Raw genomic sequence first — 19,850 nt, forward strand, 5'->3', positions numbered from 1 at the left:
TTACCAAAAATTTTGAAAAATTAGCAAATTTCAATTTCTCTACTTTTATAATACCTCCAAAAATAGTAATTACTTTAAATCCCCAATTCATGTTTGGATCATTTTGAAAATGACATTTAATTTTTTGGGGATGTTAGAAGACTTAGAAAATTTCCCAAACCCACTTTTTAAGGACCAGTTCAGGTCTGAAGTCACTTTGTGAGGCTTACATAATAGAACCCACCCAAAAATGACCCCATTTTAGAAACTACACCCATCAAGGTATACAAAATTGATTTTACAAACTTTGTTAACCATTAGGTGTTCCACAAGAATAAATGGGAAAGGGAGATTAAATTTCAGAATTTCACTTTTTTGGCAGATTTTTCATTTTAATCCATTTTTTCCAGTAGCAAAGCAAGGGTTAACAGCCAAATAGAAGTCAATATTTATTACCCCGATTCTGCGGTTTACAGAAACACCCCACATGTGATCGTAATCTGCTGAACAGGCACACGGCAGGGCGCAGAAGGAAAGGAACGCCATATGGTTTTTGGAAGGCAAATTTAGCAGAACTGGTTTTTAGATGCCATGTCCCATTTGAAGCCCCCCCTGATGCACCCCTACAGTAGAAACTCAAAAAAGTTACCACATTTTGGAAACTACGGGATAAGGTGCCAGTTTTATTTGTACTATTTTGGGGTACATATGATTTTTAATTGCTCTATATTACGTTTTTTGTGAGGCAAGGTAACCAAAAAAATGGATGTTTTGGCACAGTTTTTATTTTATTTTTACAGCGTTAACCTGAGGGATAAGGCCATGGGCTTTTTTTTTATAGAGCAGGTCGTTACGCACGTGACAATACCTAATATGTCTACTTTTTCTTATTTATTAAGTTTTACACTAATAATAGCATTTTTGAAACCGAAATATTGATATTTTAGTGTCTCCATAGCCTGAGAGACATAGCTTTTTAATTTTGTTGACCGGTTCTCTTAGGTAGGGTCACATTTTTTGCAGGATGAGGCGACGGTCTGATTGATACTATTTTGGGGGACATACGCCTTTTTGATCACTTGCTAGTTGCAATTTTTGTGATATAATGTGACAAAAATGGCTTTTTTACCTCAGGCGTTAGGTCATGTGATATTTTTATAGAGCTGGTTGTTACGGATGTGGCAATACCTAACATGTATATTTTTTTTATGTATTTCACTTTAGCACAATAATAGCAGTTTTGAAGCAAAAAATAAATAAATGATGTTTTAGTGTCTCCATGTTCTAAGAGCTATAGTTTTTTTTTTTTTTTGGGCGATTGTCTTAGGTAGGGGCTCATTTTTTGCGGGATGAGGTGACTGTTTATTGATACCATTTTGCGGGACATACACTTTTTTGATCACTTGGTGTTGCACTTTTTGTGATGTAAGGTGACAAAAATGGCTTTTTTTTTACACTGTTTTTTTAATTAATTTTTTTATGGTTATCGGACAGGGTGGATCATGTGTTATATTTTTTGAGCCGGTCATTACGTACGCGGCGATACCCAATATGTGTGGGTTTTGTTTTTTCAGTTTTTTATTATAAAATAAGGGGAAAGGGGTGTTTTTTTTTTCAATCTTTTTTACTTTATTAATTTTATTAAAACTTTTTTTTCCTTTACTTTATTTATGATGTTCACTTTTGGGGGCCTGATCCCCTGTGCAATGCATTACAATACATCTGTATTGTAATGCATTGCCTGTTAGTGTATGACACCGAGTCATACACTAACAGGTTGCCTAGGACACTGTGTGCCTCCCAACCAGTGTGCCTCCAGCTGTTGCAAAACTACAACTCCCAGCATGCCCGGATAGCATTTGGCTGTGTGGGCATGCTGGGAGTTGTAGTTTTGTAACAGCTGGAGGCACACTGGTTGGGAAACACTGGCCTAGGAGACCCAGACTGAGGCTGGATCTCCCCGGCCCCCGTAGAAGGCAGTTCCCGATGCCGTGCAAGGCATTGGGCAGCTTCTGCACAGCATCTGGCTCCCTTGTGTCGCATCGGGTCCCCGCCACAGCAGCGCGGGGACTCGATGCGATCACTCACCCGACACAAACCCCTTCTATGTTGCGGTCAGTGCGGACCGCAGCATAGAGGGGTTAATCCGCCGGCAGTTCTATCAGTGATTGACAGCCTTCCCTCTATAAACGTGTATACAGAGAGAGATGTCAATCACAGATAGGACCGCCTCCTGGACTTAAAAGGCCTAGAATGATCAGGAATTTAAATGAATGAAATACAAGTTTTACAGAAGCCATTCCTCTAAAACCGCAAATCAATCCACTCAGCTCCTCCTGCTCTATAACATGCTGCCTGCAGCTCAGACACCATGCTTAATGTGACCAGTTCCCTTTAAAGGGGTTTTCACATGATTAAAAACGTATCCCATATCCACAGGATAAGGGATAACTAATTAATTGGTGGGGGCCCAGTCAGTGGGACCCCCGACTGATCATGAGAACAGTGTTCCCTGCATGAATAGACCAGCAGGTGGAGCATGGGCACTGCCACTATATTCACTCACTATGGGACTGACGGAATTAGCAGAGCACCGTACTGAGGGTCCCATCGATCAGACCACCACCGATCAGATACTTATCTACTACCCTGTGGATAGGGGTCACATCAGTACTGTGGAAAAACCTCTTTAATAATGCATGCAGTCTGTACTGCAAAATCTGCTACCAGACCCTCGCAGCTGGACTGTTAAAGATCAGAGATGCTCTTATGTAAGAGTCTGTAGGTGAGTTTAGACTTGTGAGCGGTGAGGTGAGCGGTGTCGCCGTTCTTGCTTTGTGTGGAATAGCCTTTATGTATAGCTACACTTACTTTTGATAGAGTCATGAAGAATGATTGCAGTGCAAGAGGACAGAGCTACATTTGACTGTTCAACTAGTATGCAAAACGGGGAGCCATCATTTTTAACCTCCTGGAGGGCGCGTGTGAGACCAGACTCTGATGTCAAGTATATCATCTCCACCACAAGGCCATGATCCTGTAATCGATGGCCTATGGCAGTGGCGTACTCCCTTTAAAAAGAGAAAATGATTGTTATTGGCAAAAGACAGACGATATGTTTTCAGCAGTGAGAGCAGCTCGTGTACTGTAGTCCTAGTAGGGACGGTGTTCAGCGTGCGTTTCATTACTACGGTAGATTTTTATGGTGTTCAAAACTTTATATACACTATGTCATCTATTCCAGTGAAAATCTCATTTAATTGGCTTCTTTTGTTATGCTTATACTGTATGTGGCTGTATTATACCCATGCTCACAGGAATAAAAAAAATAAAAATTACGGTATAAAATAAACAAAAAAGCAAAACAAAAACAGGATAACCCAATCTCCTCTCGCAGTCAATATTATATATATTCAAGGTCTGACAACTAAGGATACCTGTAGATGGAAGCTGGACATCGTGATTAGGGTTGAGGGAATCGAGCTTTGGATTATAGATCCATAGTCTATCCGTTCAAAAACGGTTTGAAATGCTATTTCCGTAAAAGCATGAAAATGCATTGGCTTCATGGAGGAAAACTTCGCCTCGTCTGAAGTTGAGCGAGACTTCGGTAAGTAACTTTGGTATTCCTATCTGCTTACTTAAAAAAAAAACATTTTTAATTCTGTAATGAAACAGCATTTCAAACGAAGGTTTTCAACAAATTGACTCCGGATCTATGATCCGAAGCGCGATTTGCTCAAGCCAAATCGTGATCTTTTGTTTAAAAAGACAATTCCAGCATCATTCATGGTGGGTAGGGTGGAGAACCACTTCCCTCCTGCTGCAGTACAAGCGTATCCAGAGGGAATCTCCACTGTTTAACGCAATGTTGTTCTTAGGAAAATGTCTTCATTTATCTTAATAGCAAACACGGATCCGTTTTTCCATTAGAGTTCCAAATCTGCTGCATAGGTATGGTGCTACCTCCAGCCACCACTAGGGGGAGCTTCTGAGTTTACCACATGCTTTTAATACAGAGTTCAATGAGTACACAGTATTCAGCAACTTCCTAGACTCCATCCAGGGGTCTTGCAGGGAGTCAAGATTATATATATTTAAAAAAAGGGGATGTTTATTTAAAGGGGTTGTCCGCTTTTCCAATATTGATGACTAGGGATGAGCGAATTGACTTCGGATGAAACATCCGAAGTCGATTCGCATAAAACTTCGTTCTAATACTGTATGGAGCAGGACCACCGTACAGTATTAGAATGTATTGGCTCCAATGAGCCAAAGTTATTGCTTCGTGAAGTCTCGCGAGACTTCACGCAATAACTTTATAAATTAATTTGTACTGTAAAAAAAAACATTTCCCGAACTCTGGTTCGGTGCCAAGGTACCACTTTGAACCGAACCCAAATAGGTCATCAATATCAGATCAGCAGGGCCCGACCAATCAGCTGTACGAGCACTGTGTTCTCTTCACTGTTTATCTGCTCACCATCGACACTGCAGCAGCGAGCAGGTGGAATTGCAGCTCCTCTGTCCCATTCACTTCAATGGGACGGCTGCGCTTCACTCAATTTGCAGCTGATCAGTGGGGGTGCCAGCAGTTGGGCCACCACCTCTCTGATATTGATGACCATATATTGCCAAGAGGAATGGCAAAACACAGGGTTTTAAGAAAATATGCTGCATGGGCAAGTATTTACTAAGTAGACATATCAGCAATATGAGAAAAACCTCTTAGGGCCAGCTCACATGGAGTTTTTTTGGTGCGTCTTGAAAAAGCGTCTCGAAAAAATTAAAAAGAAAATTCCATGTAGAAAAAGAAGCAGCATGTCCTATGGGAATGGGAAGCGTGAAAAAAAAAAAAAGCTCCGACTGAAAATGTATTTTTTTTTTTTATTAAGTAAACATTCATTGGTTGGAAAAAATAAAATCCATGCTTGGATGCCATGCTGAATTTTATAGGTGGATTTTCAAAACCCGTTGTGTGAACATAGCCTTAAATAAATTTTTGGTCTATGGTAACAATAACAATTCTGTCCAATGGAAATTTGCTCTGATCAGTTCGGGTACACTCATACGCATAAATGCAAAGTGCACGCTGGCACGTAAAATCACTTATATTATGTGCCAAAATAGGTTTCAAAAATACTTGAAAACTTCCAACTGTTTAATGGGAAATACGTGTTGCTCATTTTACGCCACTGTTTTTAAAAACCTCTTAAGTGGCCTGCCCCCTCTTGAAGCCTATTATTTGGCAGTTTGGGAAGGAGGGCATAAATACTCCCCAAATATGCTGGTGGGCTGTTTGCAGCGTATTTTTGCAAAGGTTTACACAGGTGAAAACAATGCAGAAAATTAGGTCTATTTTTCTTAAAATCGGCATTGTATTATGTCCAATAAGGGGGCATGGCTTATGCGATATAACAAACGGCAGTGAAAAGTCAACAAAGGCTATATCAGCAAGGGGTATATAGTCGTCACTTGTCAACTGTAGCCAGAAAGTGACCGACCCCTTTAAAGGAGTATTCCAGGATTTTAATATTGACATCTTATATGTGATCAATGGGGGTGCGACACCCTACACCCCAGCTACTGTTACCGAGAAGCTCTGGTGCCATTAATACACTGTTCTGGCCACTGAATAGGGGGCGGCTCTGGTAACCATAGTGCTGCTCCAACTGAAGTGAATGGAAGCAGCGCTGCCGTTACGATCTCCGTCCACTACACAGGGGATGCATTGGAGCAGGTGATCGGCAGATGTGTGGGAGGCCGGACCCCCGCTGATCTGATATTGTTGGCCTATCCTGAGGATAGATCATCAAGATCTAAGTCCTTTAATAATTAAAAAAAATATACCATGTATGGACATTCTACCATATTGTATTTACCTGCAAGGAAAAGGAGTCCTAAATATTTGGTTGCAAAATATGAAGCTCACCTTAGGCTACAGCATCCATTTCCTAACACTTATCTAGATAAGTTCACCTCTGCGGTGGAGCTTCTGGCAGGAGCCCCCCTTGCAGATTCCAGCTGCGTGTCCGGGAGAATGCTGGAATGCCTGACGTAAACCCGCCGGATCTCCCTAGTGTCAATGAGATCTGGCATATGCCACATCCGGTGCTGCAGTTTTTATGTTCCTATACCAGAACAGCACAGATGTGAACCTAGCCTTATGCCAGAACAGCTGCCTGCCCGCTGGACCACATTGACTGCCTGATCCAACCTCCACCCAGCAAATATGCAGGAAATAGGTCAGGCAAAAATGGCTGTGCACAGTGTATTTTGTCCAACCGATTCCCGGCATTCTCTGCCGGAACTGCCAGACGCAGGTGTGAACCTAGCCTTACAAAACAAGCATTCCATACTCTCCTCATTACGTGCCCCTGGAAAGTAACCTGCTCAAGGGCATGCTGTGCCCTAACAAACTTACATCTGATCCTTGCTGATAGCAACAATCACACAGTCTGAAGGTCTCTCTTTGTGGTATTCATCTTGAATCTGCTGATAAAACTTCAAATATAGCTTCTCTCTGCGATCATCAGAGTTGAACTGATTGCCTAGGGTTAATAATAAGATTAATAAAGCATTAATGCTATTTACATGCAGCTCTTCAGAACATAATACTGCAAGTACGGATATCACGAGAAAAAAAAATAATGTACGTATCACTATAGACGGGCACTCTTCACTTGGAACCATCCAAGGACAGTTATGGCTTTTGTGCAGGTATTTAATTCACAATATCTAAAGATACAAATAGCACTATATATATATATATATATATATATATATATATATATATATATATATATATATATATATATATATATATATACACACACACACACAAAAGCAATATACATAAAGTAACTAAAATCATTAAAATGACCAACCACATTTAAAGGGTTTCTGTCACCAGAATGAACCCTATTAAACTAGCTGACATTAGCGATGTGCTAATCTCAGCTGAACCTAACTAGCCTATTCCTACTTTTATCTATGCCCCCGTTACTCCAGAAATATAACTTTTATAATATGCTAACTAGCCCCCCTGCTCCTACAGGCTCCGTTCTCCCACCTCTGGCCATGCCCTGCTACATTAGATTGACAGGGCCAGGCAGCGTTTGTCTCCTACTGCCGACCCTGTCTGCTGTGTAAATCTCGCCCCGGCGCCGTCCCATTCCGTATTCAGCGCAGGCGCAGTGAGTGAAGGCCGCTCGCAAGATGCCTCACTGCGCCTGTGCCGAATACTGAACGGCTTGATATTTCCCCAGCGCACAGGGCCGGCAGTTGGAGGTGAAGGCTGCCTGGCCCTGTCAATCTAGTGCAGCAGGGCGTGGCCAGAGGTGGGAGAACGGAGCAGGGGCAACGCCCCCCCCCCGGCTAATTAGCATATTATAAAAGTTATATTTCTGGAGTAACGGGGGCATAGATAAAAGGAATAGGCTAGTTAGGTTCAGCTGACATTAGCACATCGCTAATGTCAGCTAGTTAAATGGGGTTAATTCTGGTGAAAGAAACCCTTAAAAAAAAAAAAAAAAAAAAGGTCAAAATCTCATTTTTTGGCTATATATGTGATAGGTCCCTTCTCCTTTCCACATCAATGTCCCTGTGGGACTATAATAATGATCTGTTGCGTGTGCGGTTAGTCTCTGTCACATATAGTGAATAATACGATTCATAGTATGAGCTATAACCATGTTCTTACAGTTATTCTAATTGTGATGTCTCTCAAATTTTGGACCAAATGGCCCACACTTATCGCACACAGATCTATTGTCTGTTCAGTGCAATGAATTGGTTTGTGTTTTATATTAAGTTCTTCTATATCCCCATTCAGTTGTTTTTTTCCATTTATCTTTATGTTGGGAATATATTGTCAAAGAGGAATTTACACTAACAGTAATCCATGTTATGTACTCACTGTTGGTATAATGCTCACCAAACGTGGCTCCCACGTCATAGCAGGCGAGCTCACCTCTGTGTTCAGTGTAAGTGGTACTACCTGTCTCGCAGTCATGGCTGTTCGGTCTCAATGTCTCACGTGGTGCCTCAGTTTGATCTCGGCGTCTCACGTGATGCAGTGTATTCAAGTTGCCCGATTTTCCATAAAATAGTGCCCATATTGTCCGTGGATCGCTCCACACTCTTATAGTAAGGCTTAATGGATTTTCTTCGTGGTCTAAATACCAAATTTGCTATTAATGGTTGGTATTATTATAAGCCTTACTATAAGAGTGTGGAGTGCTCCACGGACAATATGGGCACTATTTTATGGAAAATCAGGCAACTTGAATACACTGCATCACGTGGGACGCCGAGATCAAACAGAGGCACCACGTGAGATATTGAGATCGAACAGCCATGACTGCGAGACAGGTAGTACCACTTACACTGAACACAGAGGTGAGCTCGCCTGCTATGACGTGGGACGCCACGTTTGGTGAGCATTATACCAACAGTGAGTACATAACATGGATTACTGTTAGTGTAAATTCCTCTTTGACAATATATTCCCAACATAAAGATGAATGGAAAAAACAACTGAATGGGGATATAGAAGAACTTAAAGGGGTTCTGCACTTTCATTTAACTGATGATCTATCCTCTGGATAGATCATCAGCATCTGATCAGCGGGGGTCTGACACCCGGGACCCCCGCTGATCAGCTGTTTGAGAAGGCAGCGGCGCACCAGCAGCGCCGCGGCCTTCTAACTGTTTACTGCCGGCCACGGAGCTTAGCCCCGTCCACGCTAGTTGATACTAGTCGTGACGTCAGTGGGCCGGCGACCTGGCGGTAAACAGTGAGAAGGCCGCGGCGCTGCTGGAGTGCCGCTGCCTTCTGAAAAAGCTGATCGGCGGGGGTCCCGGGTGTCGGACCCCCGCCGATCAGAAGCTGATGATCTATCCAGAGGATAGATCATCGGTTAAATGAAAGTGCAGAACCCCTTTAATATAAAACGCAAACCAATTCATTGCACTGAACAGACAATAGATCTGTGTGCGATAAGTGTCGGCCATTTGGTCCAACATTTGAGAGACATCACCATCACAATTAGAATAACTGTAAGAACATGGTTATAGCTCATACTATGAATCGTATTATTCACTATATGTGACAGAGCCTAACCGCACACGCAACAGATTATTATTATAGTCCCACAGGGACATTGATGTGGAAAAGAGAAGGGACCTATTAGACCTATCACATATATAGCCAAAAATGAGATTTTGACCTTAAATGTGGTTTACATCATTTTATTCTACTTTTTAATTATTTTATGTATGTTGCTTTTGTATATACCGTATATTGCTATTTTTATCTTTAGATACTGTGAATTAATAAATACTTGTACAAAAGACGTAACTGTTGTCATTGGATGGTTCCAAGTAAAGAGTGCCTGTCTATAGCGATATATATATTTAATTTTTTTTTTTGACAGGGCGAGTCATACAGACAGAGCACCTTTTCTCAGAGCAGGCAAGACGGCGAGCAGCTAAAATATAACTAGAAAAAGATTTAGTGGGCGCTTTGTTGTCGCACCCTAAGACATGAGATCTAGCAGACCGTCTACAGACCCACCCCAAATTGCTGGCCGTAGCAGTAAAATCCTCTTGTATGGCAAATCATCGCAATGGCCAAAGACTGGCTGCTGCGGTCAAGTGTCCATGTCATCAGCTCTGCTGGGGTAAACAAGAAAGCCAGCGCAGCATGGCATCACCAGTGCAGGAATGGTCCTCAGTTTATATGGTTACTACATTACAGTCCATTATTGTTTTGCTGGGTTCATTTTTCCATCACATTATAGACTGCTCTTGTCAAGAGGTTAAGGCCACTGCTGCAGCGCAGATACGATGTGGCTGGGATGGGATCTGCTGCACTATCAGTGTCTAGGTGCACTCCCACGGTACCGACCACCAGAGAGGTTGACGTTTTTTCCTACAGTGTCCATGCACGGCCACCGCTGCAATGCGCATATGAGGTTCCGAGGACGAGAACTGCTGCGCATGCGTGCTCCTAAGGTCCCAGCCACCAGAGGAGCTGGCGCTTTTTCAAGCACTGCCATCACTGTTGGATTGCAGGGTTAACCTTCTCTACATGATAAATGCCATTTGCTGAAATGAGACAACCCCTTTAAGCACAAACTCTATGCAAACCCTCTTTTACTTCTGCAGTGGGATTTGCAGTCTCAGTGATTGTTTTAAAACTACTACTCCAGCATCCCATTCTTTTCCCTCTGAACATTTGCCCTGCTTCCCCCTAGCCACTGTCTCTTCCTTGTTCTGAAAGCAAACACATGACCTCAAGGGGCTACTACTCGTACTCTGCTCTGTAACTATACCAGCCACTTGCTCCACCCACACACGTTCATGTCGGAACATCCGCAATCACATGACTGCAAGTGGCAGCGGAACGGCGTAGCTGCACATCTTAACACAACTAAACTAGTAAGAGTGTGGTTTTGATTAAAATCTCAACGGCAACAAAATCACAGTAAGGGCTTTTTCACACGACCTTATGGCTTTTTCAGTGTTTTGTGGTCCGTTTTTCACGAATCCGTTGTTCCGTTTTTGTTGCGTTTCCGTTTCTGTTCCGTTTTTCCGTATAGCATATACAGTAATTATATAGAAAAAATTGGGCTGGACATAAAAATTTTATTAGACGGTTCCGCAAAAACCAAAACGGATACGGATGCATTTCCCTATGTGTTCCTTTTTTTTTTTTTTGCGGACCCATTGACGAATAAAGCCACGGAACATGCTTTGCGGGCAATAATAGGACATGTTCTATCTTTCAACGGAAGGGAAATACGGAAACGGAATGCATAAGTACATTCCGTTTTTTTGGCGGAACCATGAAATGAATGGTTCTGTATACGGAACGCAAAAACGTCCCGTAAACGGAAAGAAAAAAAAACGTTGTGTGAAAGAGGCCTAAAAGATGGAATATGGGATCCTCAAAATGCGCAGCTTTACTCCTTCCATGATCTGTGTGTTAGATACATCCCACTATTTAGCGTTCCATCAATTATTAATTTTTTTTGAGGAACAGATTGAGAAACTTCAACTTAGAATTCTCTTCTAACAGCTTTGATGACATTATATTGCCCAAACACTCCAAGATATCCATAGCCTCTATGTATGATAATTGTTGGGAATATGGATTAATATTTACTGTCAGCTATGTCCTCACACCCACCATTTGCTGAAAGATGGCATAGGAAATCAAACTCCACAGGGGGGGCCCTGCTTCAAAGCCGCAGTCAGATAGCAGAAAACTCCTAGCAGGCCACATGTGGTTACATTTCACACCTTCAGTCAGACAGCACAGATCCTACAGGAAAACCCCCAGCAGGAGGTATCAGCCCTTGCCAGGATCAATGATACCTCCCAGACATGTTGGCACCTACATTTCATAAGGAATTATGAATCGCCCGGCCATCGCAGGCGCAAACCGGATACATATTTGTGTCCCGGTGAACATGCCCATGGGCTTTGTTTGATGGGGGATGCCAGGGAAGGGAGATATACATATCTCCCCACAGAAACCAAATAACGGTATCATGTTTGGACTCTAGTCCACTAGTTGCAGCCGGAACCCAGGTGAATCAATTGGGCCTGGAAACATCTTCCTGCGACATTCTGGTCTGGGGCTATCACCCCTATAGGGTTTTATGGGTCATTTGCTGCCAGCACCAGAGTAGGAGGGGTGGACCCTACCCATAGGCGGGGAGGGGAGCGGCCAGCTAAAGGTCATAAGCCCATGCAAGCCAGCAGGCAGGGCCTTTCTCTGAAAGGGGGGGTCACATCGTGCAAATGTGTTTGGAGAGACCTGGAAACCAGCTGACATCACTGCCCTCCATGTGAATACAGCAAAGGAACCTTCATCTTACCCAGTAACTGACTTTCGCTCTGCTTAACCCTGTTGTAACACTAATATATATATATATATATATATATATAACCTGTATCTGTAACCTCAGACCACTGTATAAATTCTTAGTGTATATTGTGCTAGCTAGTGTGCCCTTAAGGCGATTAAATATATAATTGAATATTGTGCTATCTTGTATCTCGATCATGAATCCCCATGTCTGTGTTTTGGCCTAGTTATAAGCTACCGCGGGGGTTGGTTTCTCACCCTATATAATCCAGTTAGCAGATCGGGCTTATATCAAACGAGAAGCTGGTGGCAGATACCCAGGTTAAGACTGCGCTGTTTTCACTGCGGGAGTGAAAAGGCTCTTGTTGCCTCTCTGTGTCCGCGTGGACAGGAGGTGCCTGTGTAAACGGTACCAAGCTGACCTTACCTGCTCCTCTGGAGCGCGTAACATCACTCTTTTGGTAACCCGTGACCATACAGCGTCTCGTGAGCTCGACGTAGGTGACGTCAAGCGGGCACAAGGAGTGGTATTCCTCACAATAATATTAGGAAAGGTATCTCTCACCAACAGAGCAACACTCTCTTTAAAGGATGGAGCAAAATATGAAGAGACGCATTTCAAAATTATCCACAAAGCTGTATATCGATTTGATATTAAGACCAGTAAAAAGGTCTCCAATGGGGACAGAAACAAAATGCCCCAAATGCATGCTCCAAAATGTCGACCTACACCATTGTGTTTGGGAGTGTAGGAAGGTGAGGGAGCTGTGGAACCAGATCGTTCAGGAGCTAAAAGGACAAATTACACACTAACATAGGTTGCACCCAGAAGAAATTCTCTCATATAACCGCTCCGCAGACACCAATAGTGACACGTTATATTATTGGCCATTATAAGATGTATCCTTAAACATTGGTTAGCTCCATCGGTGCCAAGTATAAGAGAGGTGATAGATCATTCCAAATTATGTCTTCTAGCGCACAGACGGGAGACAGAGGTTTGTAAGGATAAGACTTCTAAAGATTACCATGTGAAATGGTTGGCTTCTATTCAAGCATTTTATCCTCCCGAGGAGGCGAAGGATCTTATTTGAGAGGGTAGAACAGAGGATTTATTTTAGATAGATTATTACTTCCTAGAATAGGGTTTTCGTTATATATTTTATATCCTCTTGAAATCGAGGAGTTAAGTTATCACATTTGAATACCTTGCACCTGCTAAGGGAAAGCAACATTTCTTCAATGGTATATACTATAGGGTGTCAGCTACAGCATCTGGGGTGGGAGGGATGAGGGGAGGGACAGGTTGGGGTGATTACTATCAAAGCCTTCACATGTACTGTGCGTGGAGATCGGTAATGTGTTCAGAAAATAGAAATGATCCTGTATGACATCCTCATGTATATTGTACAATAGGCTTATGGTGATTCATTCAGTCTGTTGATGTATAAGGAGAAAATCAATAAAACATGTTTAAAAAAAAAATAAAATAAAAAATAAATCAACGGCAAACAATATTTTTTTTCTGCTGCATAACCCCATTCAAATCCTTACTTTAGAGCCAATTCACGTGACCGCGTTCAGTCCGGGAAACACGAGCACGGTGCAATAAACCTGCAATCAGGTATGAGCGGACTGTATCATATCACTATGGTGCAGACAGTTTGGGTCAGCAGAGCAGTGGTCGGTCCAGGAGATGCGGCCCACACATGGACCACGTTTCCCATACCGGACGCGGTCGTGTGGATCAACCCTTATCATTTTCCTCTATTCAGGATCCACTGTTGGCTAAAAATAAAATGCATCAAAATCTGCGACTTACTGTTTTGTGAGTACTGATATCTCTCACAGTATTCCTCTGTTCCAGAAGTAAAGATATGTTTCTTCCCAAAAAGTTCTTCAATGCTGTCAAAATACAATGTATCCATATATGACAAACTCCAAACCTGTATTACTCATAACTTATTTATTGTAAAGTGCCATGAATTCCAGTGTGCTGTATGTATGGAAAGGACTTTGGTACATCTCTGGTAGCGCCCCATGCTGTTTATCCTTCTTGTCCACCTTCTCCAGCACTCAGAGGTGGACGTACATGCTCAGTAGCTTCCTGCTCCCATACCCTTAGTGCCGGCATAGTGATCTCATAATGAAGCAGGTAAAGTGGTCCAGGCACCTTTCATTCAGCTCTACCTCTAAATGCATAGAAATATATAGCTACACTGACGGAAAATGGGAAAACGTAATGCGATTGAGCTGAGAAAGACTAGGTATAAACTGCTAGTGGTGCTCAGTCAATGATCACACAACCAGTGTGGTGCCCCCTTTATTTTGGGTTCTGCAGCAGGGTATATGTTAAGACAGGGTTACATTAATCCCGGTTGGCATCTCCCCTTGCTGCGATACAGACTGCCACACTGGCAGGTAACTAGATGTGACCTATTAACTGGTGCCGGCCTCTTAATAAACTTGTCACTTATGTAATGTCCGTGCACCAAAAACTGAAACCTACACTAGTAAGGGGGTGGAATAAATTCCAGTTGTTATTTACTGCAGTTTTCTGGCTTTTAAAGTATAGTAAATGGCTCCTGCCCCCTTCCGCTAAGCTCTGCTCACTTTTTAAGAAAGTAGCAAGAGCAGCACAACATTATTATTTTTTTTTTTAAAAGACAAATTTGTGAGCAAAACTTTGTGACTTTTGCATGCTAAAAAAAAAAAAATGGTGCACACATTTGGTAAATGGGTATATTACTTATAATTAGGGATGAGCGAAGGGCTGGTAACAAGTTGTGGGCGTGTACCTGCACAGACTCACTCTATCCAATCAGTGCTGCCATGTTCATGTGTGCAGGTACACACCCCCTTCCCCCCAACTGGTTACCCCCCTCTGTACCCTTACTGCAGACTGCTAGCAATTCATTCATAACTTCTAGTAGAAATAATAAATGAATGGCACAACATACAGATATAAGAATAGATGCTCCAGAATTGTTAGTACGTGGGGAATGCATGGAGCTATTAAAATAGGCCTGTCAGGAGTGGTGAAAGGTTCTCTTTAAAGAGGACCTTTCACCGCCCCGACATGTCTGTTTTAATAGCTTCATACGTTTCCCATGTAGTAACAATTCTGGAGCATCTATTCTTATATCTGTATGTTGTGCCATTCATTTATTATTTCTACTAGAGGTTATGAATGAATTGCTAGCAGTCTGCAGTAAGAGTACAGAGAGGAGGTAACCAGTTGGAGGGGGGGTCCCTGTGCCCCTGTCAAAAAGCCCTAAGGGGAATTCACACCTTGTAGTTTACAACTTAAAAAAAATCCTATCCACGCAAAGCAGAAAATTTGCACAGAATTTACGGCAGTCAATTCAATCACGATTTTAACCTTTGTAATGGATTTGTGGCAACATCTGGCCTTACCCAAAGGATGATAAAATCAGAAGCCTGACCAGTATGATAACGGCAAACATCTCTTACCTTTCCTGTTCTTCCAAATCTCTACTGTACTGCTCTGAGAAGGAGGCCTTCTGGCTGGGCTTGTATGGATTAATGCTAAAAAAAAAATAATAAAGCATAAATGTTAGAAATATTCAGTTTTAGTGCTGTCTGTATAAACCTGCCTCTGCCAGTTCTCCAATAAACCAGCTCCACCTCCATACTGAAATTACTACACTAGGTTGGGTTTTACATATACAGAGGGTGGCAGCACAGCAGACATTGTAAAAGGTGACCTATACATTCAACTTTTATTATGAAATAATGGTCACAGCCGATGGACAGTCAGCCAATCAGCCAGCCCCCTGCAAGTATGTGACCAACACAAAGGGGTGAAGAAATAGAGGTGCTGACATTTTTACATTGGGGCACACTTCTTAATGAAAGTCTATTAGTGATTGATATCTATTTCTGTGTGAAGCAGATTAACAGATTTTTAGTTCTACCTGGACAACCCCTTTAAGTAGGGGCATTAAAGGGCATCTGTCAGCAGATTTGTACCTATGACACCGGCTGACCTGTTACATGTGCGCTTGGCAGCTGAAGGCATCTGTGTTGGTCCCAAGTTCTTATGTGACCGTATTGCTGAGAAAAATTATGTTTTATTATATGCAAATGAGCCTCTAGGAGCAACGGGGGCGTTACCATTACACCTAGAGGCTCTGCTGTCTCTGAAGTTGCCACGCCCTCTCCACTCTGATTGACAGAGCCACACGTGATGTCGTTTACACTGTCTGGCCCTGTCAAAGTGCAGAGGGCGCGGCAGAGAGAGCAGAGCCTCTAGGTGTAATGGCAACTCCCCCGTTGCTCCTAGAGGTTCATTTGCATACATTATATATTTTTTCTCAGAAATGCAGGCACATACGTACATGGGACCAACACAGATGCCTTCAGCTACAAATCTGCTGACAGATGCCCTATAAGGTGTAAGGTCACTGGGGCATTGACACTATAAATGTACACTAACGTGCGGCACAATATTATGCTACCTAATGGTGCTAAATATTTAAAGAAATTGCCTTAGGCCTCTTTCACACGGGCGTCGCATGTGAGGGCCAGATAGGATGCGGGTGCGTCGCGGGAAAATGCGCGACTTTTCCGCGCAAGTGCAAAGCGTTTTAATACGTTTTGCTCGCGCGGGAGAAAAATCGGCATGTTTGGTAACCAGACCCACAGAAGTTCGGGTTAGGTGTTGTGTAGATCTTTATTATTTTCCCTTAAAACATGGTTAAAAGGGAAAATAATAACATTCTTAATACAGAATGCTAAGTAAATTAGAGATGGAGGGGTTAAAAAATAAAATAAAATAAAAATAATATTAAACTCACCTCATCCACTTGTTCGCGCTGCCTGGCTTGTCTTCTTTCTTCGTCTTTGATGACCTGGGAGGAAATGGACCTTTGGTTATGTACCATGTGATGAGAGCAGTGACGTCACCAAAGGTCCATTTCCTCCCAGGTCATTAAAGAAGAAGAAAGACAACAAGCCGGGCAGCGCGAACAAGTGGATGAGGGGAGTTTATTAACTTTTATTTTTATTTTTTTAACCCCTCCATCTCTAATTGACTTAGCATTCTGTATTAGGAATGCTATTATTTTCTCTTATAACCATGTTATAAGGGAAAATAATAAAGATCGAATCCCCATCCCGATCATCTCCTAGCAACCATGCTTGAAAATCGCAGCGCATCCGCACTTGCTTGAGATTTTCACGCAGCCCCATTCACTTCTATGGGGCCTGCGTTGCGTGAAAAACACACAATATAGAGCATGCTGCGATTTTCATGCAACGCACAAGTGATGCATGGAAATCACCGCTCATGTGCACAGCCCCATGGAAATGAATGGATCCGGATTCAGTGCAGGTGCAATCCGTTCACCTCACGCATTGCACCCGCGCGGAAAACTCACTCGTGTGAAAGAGGCTTTAGAAGTTTGTGACTACTTACCGCTCACACACAGCTTTAGGTACCCTTTAGATCTGCAGCATGCCAACTCTTCAAGCAGATTTTCAACATGCCCTATCACATTTTACAATGCAATACAAGGTCCGCTAGTATAATTTGCGGATTTGCAGGGGACTCGCCACAGAATTAAAAGCAAAATTGGCTTAAGGGCTCATGCACACAAACGTATATTCTTTCCGTGTCCGCTTCGTTTTTTTGTGGACCGTATACGGAACCATTCACTTCAACGGGTCCGCAAAAAAAATAAACTAAAGTTACACCGTGTGCATTCTGTTTCCATATGTCCGGTCCGAAAAACGATAGGACATGTCCTATTATTGTCTGCATTACGGACAAGGATAGTACTGTTCTATCAGAGGGCCGCTGCTCCGTTCCGCAAAATAGATACAGTCGTGTGCATGAGGCCTAAAAGTGATATTTCGCACCCCGTGAGGACGCGCCCCCAAGTCTACCAGTCTAAAAGAGGTCCTGAATGCTGCTGTAGCTCCTTTCCTACTCTTAGAGTTAACTGGCCACAAGCTTCAACCTCATGGATCTCTTCCAAACACAGAGAGGACGTTAACTTACTCTAGAAGACGAGGAATCCAGCTAGGCTTCCTGAGGAAACAAAAGAGCAATTAATGAGCTGGCCGACACACATGGGTATTGAACAAAGAATACATTGTAAGCCTGAGCAAACGACAGCCGTACATACAGTTTACAGCTCCACCAGCAATTCCTCCTATATGAGCAGTGAATCACGCACGGGAGGTCGCTTCAGTGCATGTCAACCACAAGCTAGATGTGAGACAACATGAAGGAACCTAAGGAGAGGCTGCTGCTCACTACAGCTACCCTCCTACCGCATGGCCTGCTCTATGAAGGACTCATCATCTGAAGAACTAAACTGGATACAGACTATTTTTAAAGGGGTATTCCCATCGGGGACACTGATGGCATATAGCTAGGATATGCCATCAATGTCAGATAGGTGTGCGTTCCACCTCTGGGACCTCTCAAAATGAAGGAGAGCACACGGTGCTCTTCATTCACCACTATTGGCATCACTCTGTGTGGGGGGGCCACTTAAAGGGGTTATCCAAAGTGTAACACATGCCCCTCATATAGATTATACTTACCTCACTCCCCAGGACCCGTGTCACTCCTGATACACGCATGGCTGCTGCTGAATCTCGGGAGGAGGTTGGAGAGCAGCCAATGGCAGACTGCGATGGGGACAAGCCTCCCTAGCTTCACCTGCAATGTTAGGGAGGCTTGTCCCCCTTGCGGCCTGCTATTGGCTGCTCCCCCCGTCGCATGGATCAAAACATCAGGAACGGGGCAAGTATACTCTATATGAGGGGCATGTTTGAGACTCTGTGAGGGTGCACTTAAGGGGCACCACTATGTGAGTAGTACTTAAGGAGGCATCACTGTGTGGGGGCCACCTAAGGGGACATAATACTGCATGGCAGGAACGTAGAGGGCATCTCTGTGTAGGGGCCTCATTCATTGTGGGAACACTAAAGAGATCATACTGCTGTGAGGGGGTCGCTTAGGCACATCATGGGGGCACTAAGGGGAATCATACTGTCTAAGGGGCACTAAGGGTTCTCTTTAATGTCTAAGGGGGCACTGTGTGGCAGTAAGGGGGCATTCTTATTGTGTTGGGCGGGATTAGAGGTGTGGCTTATTATTTAAAGAAAAGTTTTTTCTTCCTGAGATTTAGACCATAAAGGGGTTTTCCTCAGGATAGGTCATTAGTATCTGATTGGTGGGGGCTGACACAAGGGGCCCCCGCTGATCAGCTGTTGGAGAAGGCACCGGCGCCCCATGTGAGCAGCACGGTCTTCTCACCGCTTTCCCTAGGCCGGGGACGTCACATCGTTCATTGGTCACTTGGCCTAGGCTCAGCCCCATAGAAGTGAAGCAAGCACAGCTACTATACAATGCACCGCACTGTGCTTAGTGAGCAGGGAGAAGGCAGGGGCACGTACAGGGGCGCCGGTGCCTTCTTAAACAGCTGATCAATGGGGGGGGGGGGGCACAGGTGTCACAACCCCACGATCAGATACTGATGACCTATCCTCAGAAAACCCTTTTAACCCATCGGCAGACCCAGGTAGGTGGATCTTTACGAACTTGAGTGCACCTGGTATAGAGGCTTATTTGTAATAAAAATAAAAATAATAATAATAATAAAATCTAACTAAATAATCAGCTAATTACAAACATGTCAGAAGGCATCAAAAATATCTGCAGCAAATTGTCCAGTATAAAATGTCGCTTGGCCGCCCCCTCGGGTCATACGTGTAACCCTGGAAGCAGGCACTGCTTGTGAACAGCGCCGGAGACATTGGTTTGGTTGGCGGGTACGTTGCCATGGAGCTAAATGAGGAAAGCCTTAGGCATTGCAGTTGCCAAAGCAACATCTCAAGGGAGCTTCTATTCAAGGGGAATCCCCCCTGGAGGTGTGCAATTGGTTTTTCCCAAGAAGTGGTACAGACTGAGCGCAGACAGGGAGTCCGACATGTATCAGGGCCCCCTAGCTGACGC

At 43.4% G+C, this 19,850-nt stretch overlaps 1 protein-coding gene across 1 annotated transcript in view; it reads right to left on the reverse strand.

Moving 5' to 3' along the window:
• The window catches only part of LOC122920539 (nuclear receptor coactivator 5-like), a 52,206-nt gene that overhangs the window by 18,651 nt on the left and 13,705 nt on the right, over positions 1 to 19,850 (reverse strand). Inside the window, exons 3-7 of the mRNA XM_044270123.1 lie at positions 17,883 to 17,912; positions 15,332 to 15,406; positions 13,680 to 13,762; positions 6,404 to 6,530; positions 2,851 to 3,050 (exon numbers count right to left, since the gene is read on the reverse strand). Coding sequence (XP_044126058.1) covers positions 2,851 to 3,050; positions 6,404 to 6,530; positions 13,680 to 13,762; positions 15,332 to 15,406; positions 17,883 to 17,912 — 515 coding nt within the window. The remainder of the gene's footprint in view (positions 1 to 2,850; positions 3,051 to 6,403; positions 6,531 to 13,679; positions 13,763 to 15,331; positions 15,407 to 17,882; positions 17,913 to 19,850) is intronic.

This window comes from Bufo gargarizans, chromosome 10 (assembly GCF_014858855.1).
Source record: "Bufo gargarizans isolate SCDJY-AF-19 chromosome 10, ASM1485885v1, whole genome shotgun sequence".
NCBI classification, from domain to species: Eukaryota; Metazoa; Chordata; class Amphibia; order Anura; family Bufonidae; genus Bufo; species Bufo gargarizans.